At 37.3% G+C, this 19420-nt stretch overlaps 1 protein-coding gene across 5 annotated transcripts in view; it reads left to right on the top strand.

Moving 5' to 3' along the window:
* Positions 1-19420, top strand: part of LOC136847463 (uncharacterized) — a 583447-nt gene that overhangs the window by 371960 nt on the left and 192067 nt on the right. For 3 of the 5 annotated variants that reach the window (XM_067119194.1, XM_067119199.1, XM_067119195.1), the window contains one exon: positions 17261-17290. The exons of the other annotated variants lie outside the window; for them this stretch is intronic. In XM_067119194.1, the coding sequence (XP_066975295.1) occupies positions 17261-17290 (30 nt within the window). The remainder of the gene's footprint in view (positions 1-17260; positions 17291-19420) is intronic. 5 annotated transcript variants of the gene reach the window in all.

Here is a 19420-nt window from a genome sequence, read left to right on the forward strand (position 1 = left end):
CTACGGTATTACATGGGGTTGATTTTCGTCCTGGACCAAGTTTCTGACAATTAATCACGTCCATCAAGGCAAGGCCACACCAACCATGCCGTTGAAATTGGAATTAATTTCTTGCTACGGCGGTCCTGAAATACTTGGCAATTGTTTAAGCCAAGGTCTTTGTTAAGCGGACTGGACCGTGCAAGTTTTATTAATTTGAGGATCAAGTTGTTATTTTTATTTTTTAGTTTTTTTATCGCTATATTTCTTTGAACATATGTTGATTTTTTGCAGATCATTTCTTTTTTTGTTTCATTTTTACCTATTGTATGTATTTAATTTTGAGTTGACATGTCTCACCCCCAAAGTATCCCTGTGTGGCCGTCTTCAAGACTGAAGGGTCTGTCGTGTTTTTCTGGCTAATTTTTTTTTTTTTTTTTAATTCTCGGAAATCTGGCGTACTGATATGCGTTCTCGCATGCTTGACATTTTAGTATGTGATATCTCTCTCTCCCTCTCTCTTTCTCTTTACGTGTGTGTGTTGTGTGTGTGTTGTATGTGTGACAACGAAATCCAGATCTCCGAGTTTCCAGTTACCTCGAAAATTAAAATCCTGTTCGATATGCATGGGAAAAGATACAGCATTGTTTCTCTTGGTGTTCCTTGAACTTGCGGCGGCTTTCGATGTCAGGTTTAAATTTTGTGAATTCTTGAAACTTCTTGTCTGTCCCTCCGCGGCGTCAAATGAGACGCAGCTGCGGTTGCTGCGCAATCTCTCCAACTAACACTGCTTTGAAGATGGCAGAAGTATTTTCTTTTTGAATTAGTAGGAGGAGCTCGTCGTTAAATATGGTAAAATTGGGTAAATGAACTTCCGTTAGGGGTAAATTACCATAACCAGGAGAGTGACGTCATGTCACGATTTGTGTTTGTTAGTTTTTACCCTTGTTTCTGCTTCTCATCAGCATTCCGTTTCATTCCCTGCTCTCTGACTCGCATCATGTAGGCATCCTGTTCTGCGGAAGTGTGTTAAGAAGGTCATAATATTATTCGCTTTGTTTGTTTGAAAGTAGTAACATACGTTTTCTAAAGTGTTTCGTGACCTTTATTTTTTCATCTTGATATTAATATATATGCGCTTGATACTAGATAGTTACAGAGTTAGGGTTTATTTCCCTTTGGCTTCTTAGCCTGTCATTATTTTTTCCTTTTCTCAGCTCCGAAGTTTGACCTGTCTCTAGGACTTGGGTTTTGTCCATTTTTCTTGAGTAATTCATCAAAGCTTTTACTATTGACATTGCCGTTTATTTTTTAATTTTATGTTCTATAAATCAGCAGTAGCATCAGGGGATATAAGAATCTAGAAGGTAAACACAGGGAAATAAACTCTCTCTCTCTCTCTCTCTCTCTCTCTCTCTCTCTCTCTCTCTCTCTCTCTCTCTCTGTTTGACTTGCTATCACTGCCCTCGCATGTCCGTACTTAGGTTTTCTTTTCTTCCATATGAAAACACCTGTAAATGTCCGTAACAGGCTTATGCAATACTTATTCTTTCATTTTTTCTAGTATGTCAGGAATATTCTGGTCAAATTTGAGTGCCGAAGATTCATTCAGTTTGAGGGAGATCGAAGCCAGTCACCACGTGAAAGGGTATTAAAAGGTCATGGGGAAAAGAGTAATAGTGAAACACTGCCGACCAAACTGATATTTTGAAGACGGAGTCGCCATACCCAGACCCAGATCCTCGAACGCTAGTACATATCGATAAACTCTGAAAATAGATATGCAAGACTCTTGGCCTTCAAAATTCCGTCATCCGTCACTCGATCTGATTTGCTGTCTAGTATGTCCAAGAGAAAAACAAAGGATGTTGGAGGGGGGTGGGGTGGAAGAAGGGGACGACCATAATGGAGGAGGATTATGAACTCATCTCCCGCCAAAATCTTTTTTCTTCACTTTTTTTTGTGCCGTCCCGTCGAAGATTTAGCGGTGCCATTCCTCTTAACGACAAATCGGGACAGAGATGGAGATGACGTATTTGGGAAGATACAGCATTTCTTCGATACCCATTCCCTGAAGAATATCACATACGCTCCCTCTCGCTCTGTGTGTGTGTGTGCGTGCGCGCGTATGTGCGCCTGGTGTGTGTATATATATAATATATATATATATATATATATATATATATATATATATATATATATATATATATATATATATATATATATATATATATATACATATATATGTATATATATATTATATACACATATACACACATATATGTGTGTGTATGTATGTATGCATACATGCGAGTATGTATGTATCTGTCACAGAAATTGAAACAATGGGTGCAGTATCTTTTGCCGTTACTGCAAGGAATAGTCCAGTAAATTACATACAACAATGAAACAAAAAAAAAAATACGAAGACAACAGCTAAGGATAAATGGTTGCATTATAATTTTAATACATAGAAAGGTCATTTCATTTGAGATTAATCTTTAGGCGAGGATCATGTACTGGATAAACCAAGAGGAGGCAAAGGATATTTACAAAGAATATGAACATCCTTCAGTTTCCATTTTCAATCATGGAACATCTGCAGAATGCGGTCAAGAGACAGACCTTACCTTAGATAAGGCAAGGTCTGAATTAATGCTGTATTAATGCAAGCAGTATAAGGTTTCTCTAAACAATATTTTTACAATTTGTTACTATACTGCTATGTGACCAGTCACCTCTATTATGTGATTTTTCAGTTAGGTACACAAAAAAGAGCATTGTACTCTTGGCCATTTCTAAGTAAAATATTAATGTTGATTTATTCTGAATTCAATTTCTTACTTGTGTGGCCCAAATGAAACAATTCAGCCAGCGCCCGTAACTGGGATTTTATAAACAATGTTGCTGCAGTGGTGAGAACAATTTCTTATACGTGTATTTTATACTCAGTTTTTATATAGAGATATTACATTTACATTAAATATTTCAGCATTGATTTGATGGACTTAGGGCCAAACAAAAGGCTTTTTAGGTCATTCTGACTTCCGGTCACTTTTATTATAAAATTACTTCTCAGCTTTATTGTATTAAGTATTCAAAACGAGAGTTGGGTAACACAGGTTCCTAATGTTCAGTGGTTCATTAGCTAAGGTTTCAGGACTGATAACATAACGCTTGCACCAGCATTGGAGAGAATACAGAGATTTTTATATTAATATCCAGAAAAATAATGTACTTTAGCTATATGTTGTTTTTATGTGATTATATAGTAAATTTAATCTTGATGTAATGACATGTATACATTGAAATGTTAAATACTTCTTTATTCTTCGTTGTTGTTCGTAATACCTGAGTCTCTTTGTAATATATTGTTTCACCGTTCGTAGTTTGCTTGAAAAACCTGAGTGAAGGCAGATCTTGCACTCAGTCGAAGCCAATAACAGCGTAATATCCGTGAGACCAGAACCATTCACGAAATAAATGTTTTATTCCCCTGCCGAAATTTCTGATAAAAAGTTACCGGGTTTTGCAGATTTTGTAGACATTTATTATACTTATTGTCAACGTTATTGCGTGGTTCCTCGTTATCTTGTAACGGTTCTTCTTCTTCTTCTTCTTCTTCTTTATTATGATTATTATGAACATTGTTCATTTTTCTTCGGTTTTTTATGTCATTCATTTACGAATAGATAGATAGCTGAATGACTAAGCAGCTGTTTATCTTTCCGTAAATATATTTACTTTGTGATATTGATCAGGTAAGAAAAACTTCTGACGTAATTCAGATTTCTACTTGATCCATTCTCTTACCTTACATTTTATTTTTACCAGATTTATGGTAATCTTTTATAAAATAAAAGGGCTGTCTTTACTAGTTCCAGGTGACTAAGACCTGTTAACCTCGTTTCTCACCTGTCCTGACCCTGGTGAAAACGACTGATGTGCAGGTATTATCAACTTAGCTTTGTATTCTGCCTGGTTCTTTCCCTGGTTTTGAGCCTGGTGGCCACAATTATGACCAGGGTCCATTTACCTTGTTTGTCACATGTTTTCAACATAGTAATTACCTAAGCCTTGTTTGTCGCTTTTTTAGTTTTCTGTAAAAGAAAACTATTGAGATGGCTTTGTCTGTCCGTCCGCACATTTTCTCTCCGCCCTCAGATCTTAAAAACTACTGAGGCTAGAGGGCTGCAAATTGGTATGTTAATCATCCACCCTCCAATCATCAAACATTCCAAATTGCAGCCCTCTAGCATCAGTAATTTTTATTTTATTTCAGGTTAAGGATAGCTATGGATCGTGCGTCTAGCACCGCCGAGTTCAATTCCGGAGGCGTCGCCGACGCACCTTCACGTGACTGCATCTGGGGAGAAACAACTGAGCGCTACCTGGTTGTAGCTGAGAGTTTCATACTGCAGCACATCAAGAGGCTCGTAATGATGTCAATCGGAGACAGTTACAAGATGATCGTGACACTGCGGCTCGTTTAGAGGCTCGTCTAGATCCTCAAAGGTGCTTTTTTAAATTTCGATTTGGTAGCTTTTTTGAATTTCGATTTAGTCAGCCTAGGAACACCGGCCACCACCAATCCGTGGCTGAAAGTTTCATGGGCTGTGGCTGAGAGTCTCATGTGCCGTGGCTGAAAGTTCCATACAGATTACGTGCTGTACAGAAAAGTCATGTGCGCCGAAGAAACCTGGGCGCATTTTTTTACTTGTTGATAAGGTTTTTAGCTGGGGTCTATTAGATCAATGAGGTATACTGGGGATATTACGCAGCTTACCTTAGGTAACGAAAAAAATCTGGACACTGGGCTTGAGGTCAGCTAAAAAACATATACATCAAAACACGGCTGAAGGCCTACTTCAAGAGGGGAGTGATTGTTTAAACTCTGGGGTTTAACTTAATTAATTATATTTACAAAGAAAACACATATCAGAAGAATGATAGCCTAATTCTGGGGACAGGCAAACACGGTCCCGTGATACGAGATGAAAGAGCAAATGACTGGGGATTTGCTTGAGGAAACATAGTGGGATGCTTGCTTCAAAGGGCGTTGCAAATGATGCAATGGGGCCACTGCGCACACAAGATGATGCACAGATCCACGGCTGACTAACTCCTAGTCTGTGATCGGAAATAGCACTGTAATGAAGGAATCGAGGAATTGCATAGAAGATGCCTAGACTGAACTCGATTCCAATAACTCGAATATTTTACGATTTACGTTACACTTCACGTTAATGCTGTGCAAATTAAACAGCACAAATGTAAAAGCAATACAGGTCTCACTGTAGGTCTATTGCACTATGAAAAGAGAAGCAGAAAAATAGTTGGAGACGAAATAGGGACGTGACTGACAAAAATAACCTTCAGTCCGGTACTTTACCTTAACCAAGAGATGAAATTCCTCGTCTTATGGGGGCCAGCGAGAGGGAGGGAAAGTGAATAATGTGACAGCAAAAAGAAACTCTGGTTACTGCCAGCCACGTGTTAGAATTAGGCAGGTTAATGGAGCAAGGGACAGGACATCAGATCTGGATCAGCCTCCGAGCAAGTCCAAGGTCGATCGTGTCCTTCAAAGACCTTTTATAACTCCCTAGGATTACACTTCCGCTCATCCTAGGTGGCGTTGGGATCGTTCTGACCGCATGGCAATGCGGGCAGCATGGCGGAAGTTCCAAGATGGCTGAGCGCACATGTTCAGTCCGCCAGCTGACCTGCCTCGGGCGACGATACTTGTTCATATTGTAAGGAAATTCAGTGCCGTTAGCGTTAAACAAATAAATAAATGCTGAACTTAAATTGATCACGATTTAAAAAGAAATAGAATGATTGTATCGATCGTTTTTCTTCTTATGGTCTCCCAGAATGAAGTGACGTTGAATTCATGAGGTTAACCTAATCTGCGTTTGTTAAAAGTTTCTTAAATCTAGACAGGTATAAAACCAAGATTGCGGATAGCAGCGTGTTATTTTATAGGATTCTTCATCCTGTGACAGTTCAGATTATGTGAAGATGGTGGTCTTCGTCCATTATTATTATTATTATTATTATTATTATTATTATTATTAAATGGATAAATATTTCGGAAAATATACTTTCGACTTAGGAATAGTATATTAAGTGGTTTTTGTTGTGGAAGTTTTTTGCTTAGGGGCTCATGTTTGATTCATCATTGAAAGGAAGAACGTAGCGGTGACTAAAGGGCTTTGTTTTTGTCCGGAATAACCCCTGACAGAACTTGTTCTTAGAATACATACATACATACAAACATACATACATACATACATATATATATATATATATGTATATGTATATGTATATATATATGTGTGTGTCTAAGTTTGTTTCTGATTCGATTCTTAAGAAAGTTAGCAGCAGTGAATTGTATTTCCTCGATTTCATGCTTTGTCAGTTTACTTCAAGGCTTCTTGGGTTGTTAGTTCATGCTGATGAAATGTTTTTCCCACTAGGATTTATACAAAAATAGTCAGCAGTCGCTAAGTATGATGATATTTCATAAAGTAAAACTTCCGCCCTCAGCACCGTTTGTGAAATATTGAAAAAAATGGTACATTTCCATCTGTGGACTGCTGATAAGGTTGATTTGCTTTGTTCTGGAATTATTTTATGATTTGTTTGCTTTAACATAACAACATGACCTTATGAATTAAAGAATAATCATATCCTCCTTGTGTTAATCTTTTACCGTTTATGCATTTAGCAGACACCATGTTGCCCTATTTAAGGTTTGTTTAAATTCTCCAGTTACATAATCTGTCAGCAGATCATTTTTCATCTCGAAAACATCGATTGCGATACCTGACCACTCAGGGAATTGCGTCCGTATCTATCAGATGTGATCTATTACAAGTGATTAGGATCCATGAAAAAAATAGATTAAAGATGTCCTATTTTTTTAATAGGACATCCTGAATCTATCTGTTAAAGACAACATTAAATGGAACAATAATTACGAGGAAAAAAATATAGAACAAGATGATGAATATTATGGAAGCATCTGAGAACAAATCAAGGTTGATCATAATCTGTAAATACTAAGGAAAGAAATTTACAAAATCAAGGATTGAGTTCCTTTATGCTGAGAGTAAGAAAATAAGAGAAAAGGAAAGGTTAGGAATGATGAAAGCAAGTATGACTGAAAAGAAAAGATGAAGGATGTACAAGGAACGTGAAGCAGAAATGAAAAGACAAGCAGAGCTGGAAAGCGGGGATCCTAAAATCCTTTGGAGCAGCCACAGCCGACACGAGTGTGGGTGGTGGTGAGGACTGCTGTACATAACCGACCGAGTGAAGGTTTGTATGAGAGGTATTGATTCCAGCAGGCTGGATGTTCACTGTAACTAGGAACGTGGGAGGGAGGGAGGGAGGGAGGGAGGGGAGGGAGGGAAGCAGGAAGAGGGTGTAGTAGGCGAGAGAGAGAGAGAGAGAATATGTTTTCATCCTGTAACACCTGTTTCCTTAGCTCTTACACTGTTGCCTCAATGTTTATACCGCATTTCCAGTGGCAACTGCTCTCTCTCTCTCTCTCTCTCTCTCTCTCTCTCTCTCTCTCTCTCTCTCTCTCTCTCTCTCGTGAGTTTATACACAGTAAATATGTATTTTTATCGCCAGTTTCTTAATTCAGAAATGATCTCACCTTCCATTATCTTTCTTTAACTAATGAGTACTGTATATTCACTAAATAATCACTTTCTGCTTCTGTCCCAACTTGATCATTCATCCTTGCACAGCAGTCGTTCTGTGTAATCGGTTTTCTTAGGTCATCGTCTGTAGGATTGACATTTCTCAATCTTCACCCTTGAGTCATTTGGGCTAACCAGTGGCTTCTGTAGTCACTGTTAGTTGAAACATTTTGTTTTGTCCTCCTGCTTATACTTTTCTAGTTCACTGTAAAATCATCATAGATCTCTCTCTCTCTCTCTCTCTCTCTCTCTCTCTCTCTCTCTCTCTCTCTCTCTCTCTTTATACATACATATATACATACATACGTGCAATGTATATATTTACAAGTGTGTTTGTTTGTGTGTAGTATATATATATATATATATATATATATATATATATATATATATATATATATATATATATATACATACGCCGATGTTTATTTCTTGTGTAATTTCTTTGTTCATTTTGACGAGAGAGAGAGAGAGAGAGAGAGAGAGAGAGAGAGGTGACTCCATTTCCGTATCCATCCTTTTTTTTTTTTGCAGCTATAATAATACGGACAGTCTCGTCCACCATCATCATTATCCCCAACTCATCCCTTCTCCTCTAAATGCTTAATGAACGCAATGATGACGTTGATAGCAATTAGGCAGATGAGCCTGATCGACGATGGATAGGGCTCTCTCTCCTGTCGCTCTCCTCAGTGAGGAGCGTATGATGAGGCTTTGCTGTTCTGTTGTGATCACTCTGAAATATGGGGATGAGAATCAGCACAGCTGCAAGTGATGGAGAGGTGCTGCAAGAATCCTGCCAATGACAGAGAGAGAGAGAGAGAGAGAGAGAGAGAGAGAGAGAGAGAGAGAAGCTGGTGATGGGCCAGTGAAGTTCGATGACTATGCAGGGGTTTTCTTATAAAACCTCTCTCTCTCTCTCTCTCTCTCTCTCTCTCTCTCTCTCTCTCTCTCTCTACACACACACACACACACACACACACACACGTTCACTCACTCAAGAAACGATTAGTGTAAGCAAGTAATAAATTTAGTTCTCTCCATTTTTCCTTTTCCTTTTCTTTTGTTTCACCGGTTACTACTTTTTCCTTCGCAATGAAGAAGGGGGAGATAACTCCCCTCCCCCATAAACGGCGCTTTTCTTTTGTTTTGCGTAAAATCTCGACGTCAGAGAAACAAAGGAAGGCAGAAAGCGCATGCATCTGATTACTCCTTATTAGGATAATGTTTCTTCTCTCTCTCTCTCTCTCTCTCTCTCTCTCTCTCTCTCTCTCTCTCTCTCTCTCTTGTTATTGGTAAAAAGATTTTTTATGTAAGTAAAGGACTTTGCTTATTTCATTTCAACTTGGAGGCGCGTTGTTATTTCACATGCTTTTCCCAATATGCATATGACGGGGAAAGTACGATTTTTTCATCAGAAAGAGAGTATTATAATCGCTGAATTAAAAACTTTTATGTATTTCATTTATATACAATATGTATATTCTTTACATTGCAGTTTTGCAAGAGGATTATGCAGGTCATAAAATATTTGCTTATATATCGGAGCAGTGACAGTTTGTGTAGAGTCAGGTGTGAGGTCAATCGGTTTTTATTATTATCTTCCAGTTACAAATGAGTGTTTGCTCCTAAATATCCTGAATAAGCAGTTATTATATACCATATGAGAGCTTTGTAAAGAAAGCTGGAAATATTTTCATCCCATCAAATAAGTTACTATTATTATTATTATTATTATTATTATTATTATTATTATTATTATTATTATTATTATTATTATTATTATTATTTTCTTTAGAAAAATTCAGTCTGTAAAGTTATTGGGAAATATTGGAGAAAATTTTTGAAGCGATCTCTCAGCATCTCTGTTTCTAGTCCACACCAAGAAACCTCGTTCGCAAAGAGTGCTTGCAAGCTGTTTACGATCTGTTTGAAAATTATGTTTCTAGTATGTTGGCAAACAAAGAGTATTGTCATTGTACGGGCTGCTCTAGGAGCAAGAACCAGTGTCAGCACATGGCTGGCGTAATCTAGCAACAACAGTAACGCAGAGGTAGTAGTGTTGAAATCTCAGTTGGCCACGTGATGCCCACCACTAGACGATTTGTTATGTTCTGATGACCAGTATGCCTGTCGGCATGTTCACACAATTTTTTTTTTTCTAGTTGTTTGCAGTCCTTATTGGGAAACTGAAAAAAAAGTAACTTAACAAACTGTTTCCAAACAGTTTATGAACTGTTCAGAGACAGTTTGCAAACAGTGTTTGCTAGTCACCACGGACAACTGTCTGCAGTTTGTAAATAACGTTGCCTGGTGTGAACTGGACTATCGTTCCGCTCCCTTTCCGAAATATATCCTTGCAGTCTTGTCCCGTGGATCCTTGTTTCACCTGAAGGAATTTCCTGGGATTAACTGTCGAATGCTTTTGGACCTCCTTCCAGATGTAGCCGCCGGCGAAATCCCCAGGGAATTGCTCGAATCTTGCAAGGCTTGACCAAGGAAGGACACCCGAATAGGAAGTTGCGGGATGAAGGGGACTGAAAGGATCGGCGAAAATTGTTCCTATTGCTGGGGTTTCGACGGTGTCCTTCCGGAAGGGTCGGGAGGAGAATCTAGCAGCATGTTGGCGGGCTGTTGCCCGCTTCTCAATGTATTTTAAATTCTAAAAATGCAGTGACCTTAACCTTTGCGAATTTATGGGGTAGGCTCGAGTTTGGAAAGTTTTTTTTATCGTTATTGCTATCGGTATTTGCTAAATTATTATTATTATTATTATAAGGAAAACAAGGAGACAGAGAATAAAGATATCTGTCCCCATCTGAAGTGCATCACAGGCCGCCATATTTCACACCTATCTGAAAAATCCAAGGGGCGGAAATCCCAGAGAGTACCCATCTTTCTCAATTGACCTCGTGGCCTTTCCTCGGGCCGGGAAATTCATTTTTTATTTATATTTATGAGGCTAAATGTATCTGTCCTGTGCCTGGCGTGAGGAGGAAGGGAAGGACCACCGAAAGGTATTCACGAGGACATAAATATGCAACAGCGCTTGTCCTGAGGTGCCGGGGCTTTCTTGAGGCAAATTCCAAATGTTGTCATCATGTAGTGCTGCTCTGATTAGGATCATCGGAGCGTTGGTGATTGTCCTCGTCTGCCCTCATCTTTGTTGGTTTGCGGAGCTCAAAGGTCCACACCAGGGAACTGGACCCGTTTCACACCTTTGGTTAGGTTTGTGGTGGGAAAACTCCTGTCTAACAACACCAAACAACCGTTCGTGTTAATGAACGGAAGAAGAAGTTTTTCATTTTTTTCCAAGGTCGATATTGGAGTTTTCCAGGAAGGGAGTGGCTATTTTTATGGTTTATATTTAGGGAGAAGTGGTGCTTCCATGATGAATGGAATTGCGTCCTTTAAGGAGGAACTTTCTATTGTCCTCTTAGAGCTTCTTGTGTTCTTGTTTGCGTTACTCAGAAACTTGATTTGCTTTTTTAGAGCAGAAATCGCCTTTTCTTTATCACGAAGCAATAAGGACACATTTCCCTTTAGAAGTAACAAAGCATTCCGTTTATTCCTAACTTGAGGGGCAGCGCTCCATACCAAAAACGAGTCGCTCTTTTTACCAGAATCATAATTGGCTCTAGCCATTCAAACCCACGTGACACGGTTACTCAAGCTGATCGACCGCCATCTCATTACCTAAACGTTTGGTTCCCTTATGCGCCTCTCCCACTTTCAGAATGACTCTGCACTTTTCCAATTCGGAGAAAATTATACTGTTCCATTTCAAGGGAGAGTCAGGAAACTTTAGTTTTCCTGTTTCACATCTACATATTTTATTGCACTCCATATATATATATATATATATATATATATATATATATATATATATATATATATATATATATATATATATATATATATATATATATATATATATATATATATATATATATAGAACAAATAGGACGAACAAATAGGACGACGAAAAGGAGGTGATACATATTCAGCTTTATTTACAGCCAACGTTTCAAAGCATGGCTTCATCATCAGGGCTAAAATACAAAAATAACAACAATTAAAATCAATACAAAGGACTCAGTAAAATCATTAACGTTAAAATATAGATATTAAAACCGAAACATAAAAGTTAAAACCAACCTAACGCCTCAAGAAAAAGAAAACTGAGTGACCAAGAAGGGCACCAAAAGGACGAAGAGAACTCTTAAGCAATAAACAGAGGGGCAGAAGAAGACTGACTATTCAAAGATGGAACCAGTTGTTTGATGGTTAACGACTCGAGGATATGGAGAGAAGTTTCATCAGCAGCTTGCTCTAGGATTTCAAAATCGTCATAGCAAATATAAGCTTTGCATTGTTTAGAATGTTCCCTTATGTTAGAAAACTCCTTCTTACTCAATGTACACCCTGTTCTATGGCTAACGCCACGATGAGAGTCAACTCGCACTTTCAGCATTCTTTTGGTGGATCCGACGTAAGTCCCGAGATTACATCTCGGGCAAGTATACTTATAGACCACCAAAGAACGCATAAGGTTGGGAACAGTGTCTTTAAATCTAAAAAAGAGAGCCAATTGTTCTTGGATTACTTAGAACAGGTTTGGGATTGATACAGTAAAAGTATTTCTTTAAAATCTGCCTCAGCGTAGTTAAAAATTTTTCATCGTTCGTAAAAGGCAAGGAAACATAAAAATCAAGTTTAGGTACTGTAGGTACAGGAATTTTTGGTTGAAATTTATTATTCAAGAATTTTTTGAGATATTTCTCAAATAAAAGTTTAGGGTAGCAGTTATTCTGAAAGTATTTTCTAAGGAACTCAACCTCATTATGAAAAGAGAGCCAGTCTGAGGAGAGAGAAAAGGCTCTGTGCAGTAACGTTAAAATACTATTAAGCTTAAAACTGTAAAAACATGAACTATAAAAATTTGAACCAAGACCAGGTATACGTTTGTTTCCGGAAGACAGAAGTGGAGAAGTGCTGGTTGGATCTGGTAATTAACACATCAAGGAAAGGAAGGCACTCATTGTTTTCATGTTCTATGGTAAATGTAATACTAGGATGGAGATTGTTAGCGAATTCTAAAAACTGTTCAGCAGCCCATTTACTTTTAAAAAGTAGAAAAGTATCATCAACATACCGTTTATAATATAAAGGGCGAAATGAGGATGAACAGTGGCTAAAAAGCATTTCCTCCAAATGACACATAAAAACATTTGCCAGAACTGGACCCAACGGAGATCCCATAGCAACACCGTCGACCTGCTTATAATGCTTTCCATTGAATAAAAAATCTGTGTCCAGCACAGCCAAATTTAAAAGTTTTTCAAAATCGTCTCTATCAAACCCTTGATAGATAAAACCTGGTTCTATAAAAATCTTATCTAAGATAATTTGTATCGTTGCCTGCAACGGTACATTAGTGAAAAGCGAGACAACATCAAGACTTACCATATACAGATCGAGGTCCTGAGTAACAATCTCTTTGGAAAACAAAGTGGAGTTAGTAAGGGTATGCTCATTTTCTGAAAATGGTTGTAATAGTGGAACCAAAAATTTTGCTAACTTATAACTAGGAGTATTATAAGAGGCCAAAATAGGCCTTAGTGGAATTCCTTCCTTGTGCACTTTCGGTAAGCCATATAAAACTCCATAAGAAGAACCAGATGTGTACAGATCCGAATAAGTATGTTCGCTGATTTTATTTCTGTCCTTAAGTGATTTTAAAAACCTATTAATTCTGTCTTCAACTTTAAAGATTGGTTGAAAGTAAGGAGAACCAATGCATTCAAATTTTGACCGGTCAGATAAGATAGTATTCATTTTTGCAACATAATCCTGTTTACTGAGAATTACAGTACCTTTGCCTTTATCAGGTTTAGTGATGACCAAGTTTGTTTTTTACCTGACTTGAAAAACTTTCAGGGTGAAATACGTCAATTCGCACAAAAATCGTTTCTGAATTTCAGGAGTGGTTGGTTGCCTTTCCTTAAGAAAGATGATTTTAACATTCTTAAACAGTTGTCTCAAAAAACAAACTTGGTCATCCATCCTAGTATTACATTTACCATAGAACATGAAAACAATGAGTGCCTTCCTTTCCTTGATGTGTTAATTACCAGATCCAACCAGCACTTCTCCACTTCTGTCTTCCGGAAACAAACGTATACTGGTCTTGGTTCAAATTTTTATAGTTCATGTTTTTACAGTTTTAAGCTTAATAGTATTTTAACGTTACTGCACAGAGCCTTTTCTCTCTCCTCAGACTGGCTCTTTTCATAATGAGGTTGAGTTCCTTAGAAAATACTTTCAGAATAACTGCTACCTAAACTTTTATTTGAGAAATATCTCAAAAAATTCTTGAATAATAAATTTCAACCAAAAATTCCTGTACCTACAGTACCTAAACTTGATTTTTATGTTTCCTTGCCTTTTACGAACGATGAAAAATTTTTAACTACGCTGAGGCAGATTTTAAAGAAATACTTTTACTGTATCAATCCCAAACCTGTTCTAAGTAATCCAAGAACAATTGGCTCTCTTTTTAGATTTAAAGACACTGTTCCCAACCTTATGCGTTCTTTGGTGGTCTATAAGTATACTTGCCCGAGATGTAATCTCGGGACTTAGGTCGGATCCACCAAAAGAATGCTGAAAGTGCGAGTTGACTCTCATCGTGGCGTTAGCCATAGAACAGGGTGTACATTGAGTAAGAAGGAGTTTTCTAACATAAGGGAACATTCTAAACAATGCAAAGCTTATATTTGCTATGACGATTTTGAAATCCTAGAGCAAGCTGCTGATGAAACTTCTCTCCATATCCTCGAGTCGTTAACCATCAAACAACTGGTTCCATCTTTGAATAGTCAGTCTTCTTCTGCCCTCTGTTTATTGCTTAAGAGTTCTCTTCGTCCTTTTGGTGCCCTTCTTGGTCACTCAGTTTTCTTTTCTTGAGGCGTTAGGTTGGTTTTAACTTTTATGTTTAGGTTTTAATATCTATATTTTAACGTTAATGATTTTACTGAGTCCTTTGTATTGATTTTAATTGTTGTTATTTTTGTATTTTAGCCTGATGATGAAGCCATGCTTTGAAACGTTGGCTGTAAATAAAGCTGAATATGTATCACCTCCTTTTCGTCGTCCTATTTGTTCTACGTATCCGTCTTGCTAGAAGTCAACACTTTCCCGGTATATATATATATATATATATATATATATATATATATATATATATATATATATATATATATATATATATATATATATATATATATATATATATATATATATATATATATATATATATATATATATAGTGACGAAAGCTCTCAGCGAGCTTAAACAGATCAAGTGGTTCGGCCCTCTTTTCTTCTGCTTGGCTTCATTCTCTCCTCTCCTTTCATTCCTTCTACTCTACTACCCACCTCTTAATCATTCATGAAAGTGGTACTGCTCTATCCCCGTTGTATGAAAAGTATAGTGATCTATTATACTAGGTGCCTGTATAATAAGTCAATACCCTACTTTGTATTTACTAAAGATCCAAACAGTTTGGGAAACTATAGTATCGTCTCTTGTTCATTGCAAGCATTTTTATCGATTAGAATTGTGACTTCCCCCTTGTTACCTAACATGTCTTGCTTTGAATGGTTCTCATGTCAGTAGGTAATTAATCTGCGGCCACTTAGGTAATTGTATCCGCTTTGCTTTCTGAGGACTCGATTAAGTTGTTATTTTTGTATACATTTGATATAGGTTAATGTTTTCGCAGAGCTCGTAATCTGAGGCTGATGTATGTTTTCGAGCAGGTTGGATACACGGTAATGCTGATATTGACCTTCCCTTTTATGTTTCTAAAATGTTTTAGATATATTATTCTTTAAATTAACATTTGATCATTTCACTGTCTACATATGTAAAGTCACTGAGCTCTTGATTTCTACTTGTTACGTGTCATTCTTCTTGAATCCCTGATGTGCTCTCAGTCCCTTTACTCTCTACCTCCCTCCCTGTCTCCGGTTTCTGTGTCCTTTATTTTTCCTCTCTGTACCCTCCTCTGGTAGGTTCCTTCTTCATTCTCCCCCGCCTCACCTCTACTCTGTCACTCCCTGATAGGTTCTTTGTCCCCCGCAGTTTCCGCTCTGGATTTCGGCCTGCTGACCTGGTTCTGTTTCTTGGCTTCCTTCTTCTACAGTATTCCGTTTGTTTTTTGCTTCTTGCTTCCTTTTCATCGATGTTCTTATTCCATGTCATTCACCTTTTGACGTTTTTCATCTGCGCTTTTATCTGCATCATTCATGCTCACATCTTTGCGCCTTTTCATCCACTTCTTTATTTTACTCCTCAGCCGCTTCTTTATTTTTGTGCTTTCCTCCAATTCTTTTATTTTAATAAATTTCATGTTCCTTTTTAACGTTCCTCCATTTTTCCTATTTCTTCATTCGTCTCGCATGTTATCTTCTTCCTCTTCTAATTTCCTTTTTGTTAATTCTACATCTTTCTCAAATAAATGTTGGTTCTGTTTCCTGTCCTCTTAACTTTCTTACGTTTATCTACTCCTCTCCCTTCAGTGTCTCAGCAGTCTGTTGTCTACTACTTCTCTTTATCCTTTTTGGCCCTCCTTTTCTTCCTCTCTTCTAATTCCTTCCTCTTAATTTTCTCCCTCATTATCTCATCATGGCCGTATTGTACTTCATCCATGTGATCATCGTACTTTATTCCTTCCATACCCACGACTGTTCTCTTTCTTTCATGCCTCCACCATAAGGCCTTCTCTACCCACTTTCTCTCGTGTGCGCCCTGTCTGTCCTCTCCTCGACTCCACTTGTCTTGTTACGACGTCTTTGCAGTCTGCCTTCTCTCTCCTTCATACCATTAATGCCACTATCCATTCTCTCTCGCCGGTTATTCAGTATTCTCTTCTCTTTGTCTTCTCATCCATACCGTGTCCTTCCCTCTCTTTTCTTATTGTCCTTCATTTTATCCTATTTGTTATCAGTCATGCCTTATTTCTTTATGACCCTTCCCTCATTTACCCTTGCTGCTCTCCTCTCCTTTCATCTTCAGGATGATAATTAGCATCTGACGGCTGCCCTTTCTTACCTTTTCCCCGTCATCACACCTTTCTTCCATCACAAATTCTTGCCTTCTCTCGGTCTTTACCTTCATTTACAATTCACTATTCCGTTTATCATAATATCTCCTTCCTCCTGCCTCCATCCCGGTGTATTCTCAGTGTGGAAAGGTCTCTCTCTCTCTCTCTCTCTCTCTCTCTCTCTCTCTCTCTCTCTCTCTCTCTCTCTCTCTCTTCCTGTTGCCGTTTTCTCTCACGAATTTCACTGCTTGCCCTCTTATCATTTTTCCCCTCTCCCTCTTCTTCACCTTCCCCTTCCAGCAAGAGTGTAAATGAGGGCAAATGAGTAGCAATCCTAACGATGTCTTTCTTTGCCCTCTCCCTGTTCCCGAGGGCATCACATGAATCCTGCCCCTCCCCTCAATGTGTTAATGACGCCAGTTCAATTGGTTCTATTTCTCCTTTTCTCTTTTTTCTCTTTCAGGGTTTTTTAGAGGTGGCTGTACTCTCGAAGGTTTGATCATTCTCCTTTGATTCTGTTGTCTCTTTTTCGTCGTCTCTTGATTTTATTTTCGGTTTGTTTGTGTTTGTCTCTTGCTCCCTGATCTGTTGTGTTTGTGTTGTTATGTCACTGAACATGATTGTAGTGTGACCGGATTATATTAGATGTTTTTTCTTTTTTTACTCTTTGAATTGCCCTCCTGCGTTCACTCATTCATTTGCTGAAGTTCATTTAGTTCTTTAGTGGATTGTTTTGAAAGTATGAAAAAGGTTGTTTCTTTTTTTGTTATTTTTGCGTGAGATTGCGTTAGTCATACCTTTCCCTTCTGAAAGAATTTGTGCTGTGTAATGCTTATCATTTATTAAACTATATTTTATTTTGAGGTAGAGACTCTGTCAGTGAATGACTGTTTCGGAAATGACGTTCGTACCCAAATGCTTCTTCGGCTCCCCACCCCCTCCCTCCCTCCCTCCTCCTCGGTCGCTCCTCTTTTTTTTCTTTACTGGTTTCTCTTGGCTGACGACTATCATTGTTGTTTTATTGTTATTATTATTATTTTCCCCTTGTTTATTATTATTATTATTATTATTATTATTATTATTATTATTATTATTATTATTATATAGAGAAACTGCAAGTGAAAATTGTTTATTTGTAACGAGATACAAAGATCAGCATTGAAAATTATGTTGCGTTGTATACTCTGACTCTGACCTTTGTGTCATATTGCAAGTAGATAATTTTTCCTTCAAGTGTCCAGGATATTATTATTATTATTATTATTATTATTATTATTATTATTATTATTATTATTAGATACACAGTTAATCTTTCATTTCAAGGTTCCAACTTCCTGTAATTGTGATTATTTGTAAACTTCTCCCCGTCAGTGTTTTTGTGCTTCATTGCCTTGAGCTTCCCTTACGTCTTGTCTCCTCTCGTTAATCCCTTTTTAAATCCCCTCTTATGCATACATGTGGCTAAAATCCGGTTTGTAAGTTATTTTTAATCATTAATCCCAGGAATTTCCTCCCCTCACGCAACCGAATTTTGAGGGCTGGATGCGTTGAGTCCTGCCTCTAATGCTTGTAAGGCACCAGAGACATCAACTGCATGATAGAGCGTACGTAGGATTAAACATGTTTCAAGCTGCATATTGTGGACTCAGTTAAGTATTCATCAATATTCTCTTTACTTGTGCACGTTATGATAACACTGATAGTACTGCAGTAGTATACATTTGACCTCAGGTAAGTTCGTTAGGTAGTGTCTTGTTGGGGTTTGATGCTGTTCTTTCACTGCAAAGCATCCCGAGACATTGTACGTACGTTTGGATTGGCGCTTTCAATATAATGTGTGCGAGTGATGTCAAGTTGTCCGTATCTTGTAGTCAGTATTTGTGTATGAGCTCATATACTTGGCTGTCTGTTAAAGCTTAGAGATGCTTGGTGTGTTGATGATATGAGGTCGTGTTGAGAATAATTATTTTTACTTGCTGTGAGACTGGTAGACTTTTTTTAAGAAAATGATAAACCTGCGATATAGATATTAATTCGTTCTGATGCTAGATGTTTCGACTGTATAGATAACTTAGTATTAGAGGATTTTTTTTATTTGTTATTAAATATTGTATACCAATTTTTATCTCATGATTAAGCATTCATTGCACTATATATATATATATATATATATATATATATATATATATATATATATATATATATATATATATATATATGTTTAACTTTAAAGACTGTCTCAGCCCCCTCTTGTCTTCGAATGTTGTGCGCAAGTATACGAGTACGAGCCCAGGAGTGATCATGAAACACACGCACACACACACACACACACACACATATATATATATATATATATATATATATATATATATATATATATATATATATATATATATATATATATATACACACACGTGCCCAGGAGTGATCATGAAATATATATATATATATATATATATATATATATATATATATATATATATATATATATATATAGAAATTTTTTATCACACCGTGATTTATATACAATCATGAAGCTACAAATGTCGCTTAATATCAAATTCACGCTACCTCGAGAGTATCTCCGATGGAGAATTATCAACGAAGGGGAATTTATATAAGT

This window comes from Macrobrachium rosenbergii, chromosome 16, assembly GCF_040412425.1.
Source record: "Macrobrachium rosenbergii isolate ZJJX-2024 chromosome 16, ASM4041242v1, whole genome shotgun sequence".
NCBI lineage: Eukaryota > Metazoa > Arthropoda > Malacostraca > Decapoda > Palaemonidae > Macrobrachium > Macrobrachium rosenbergii.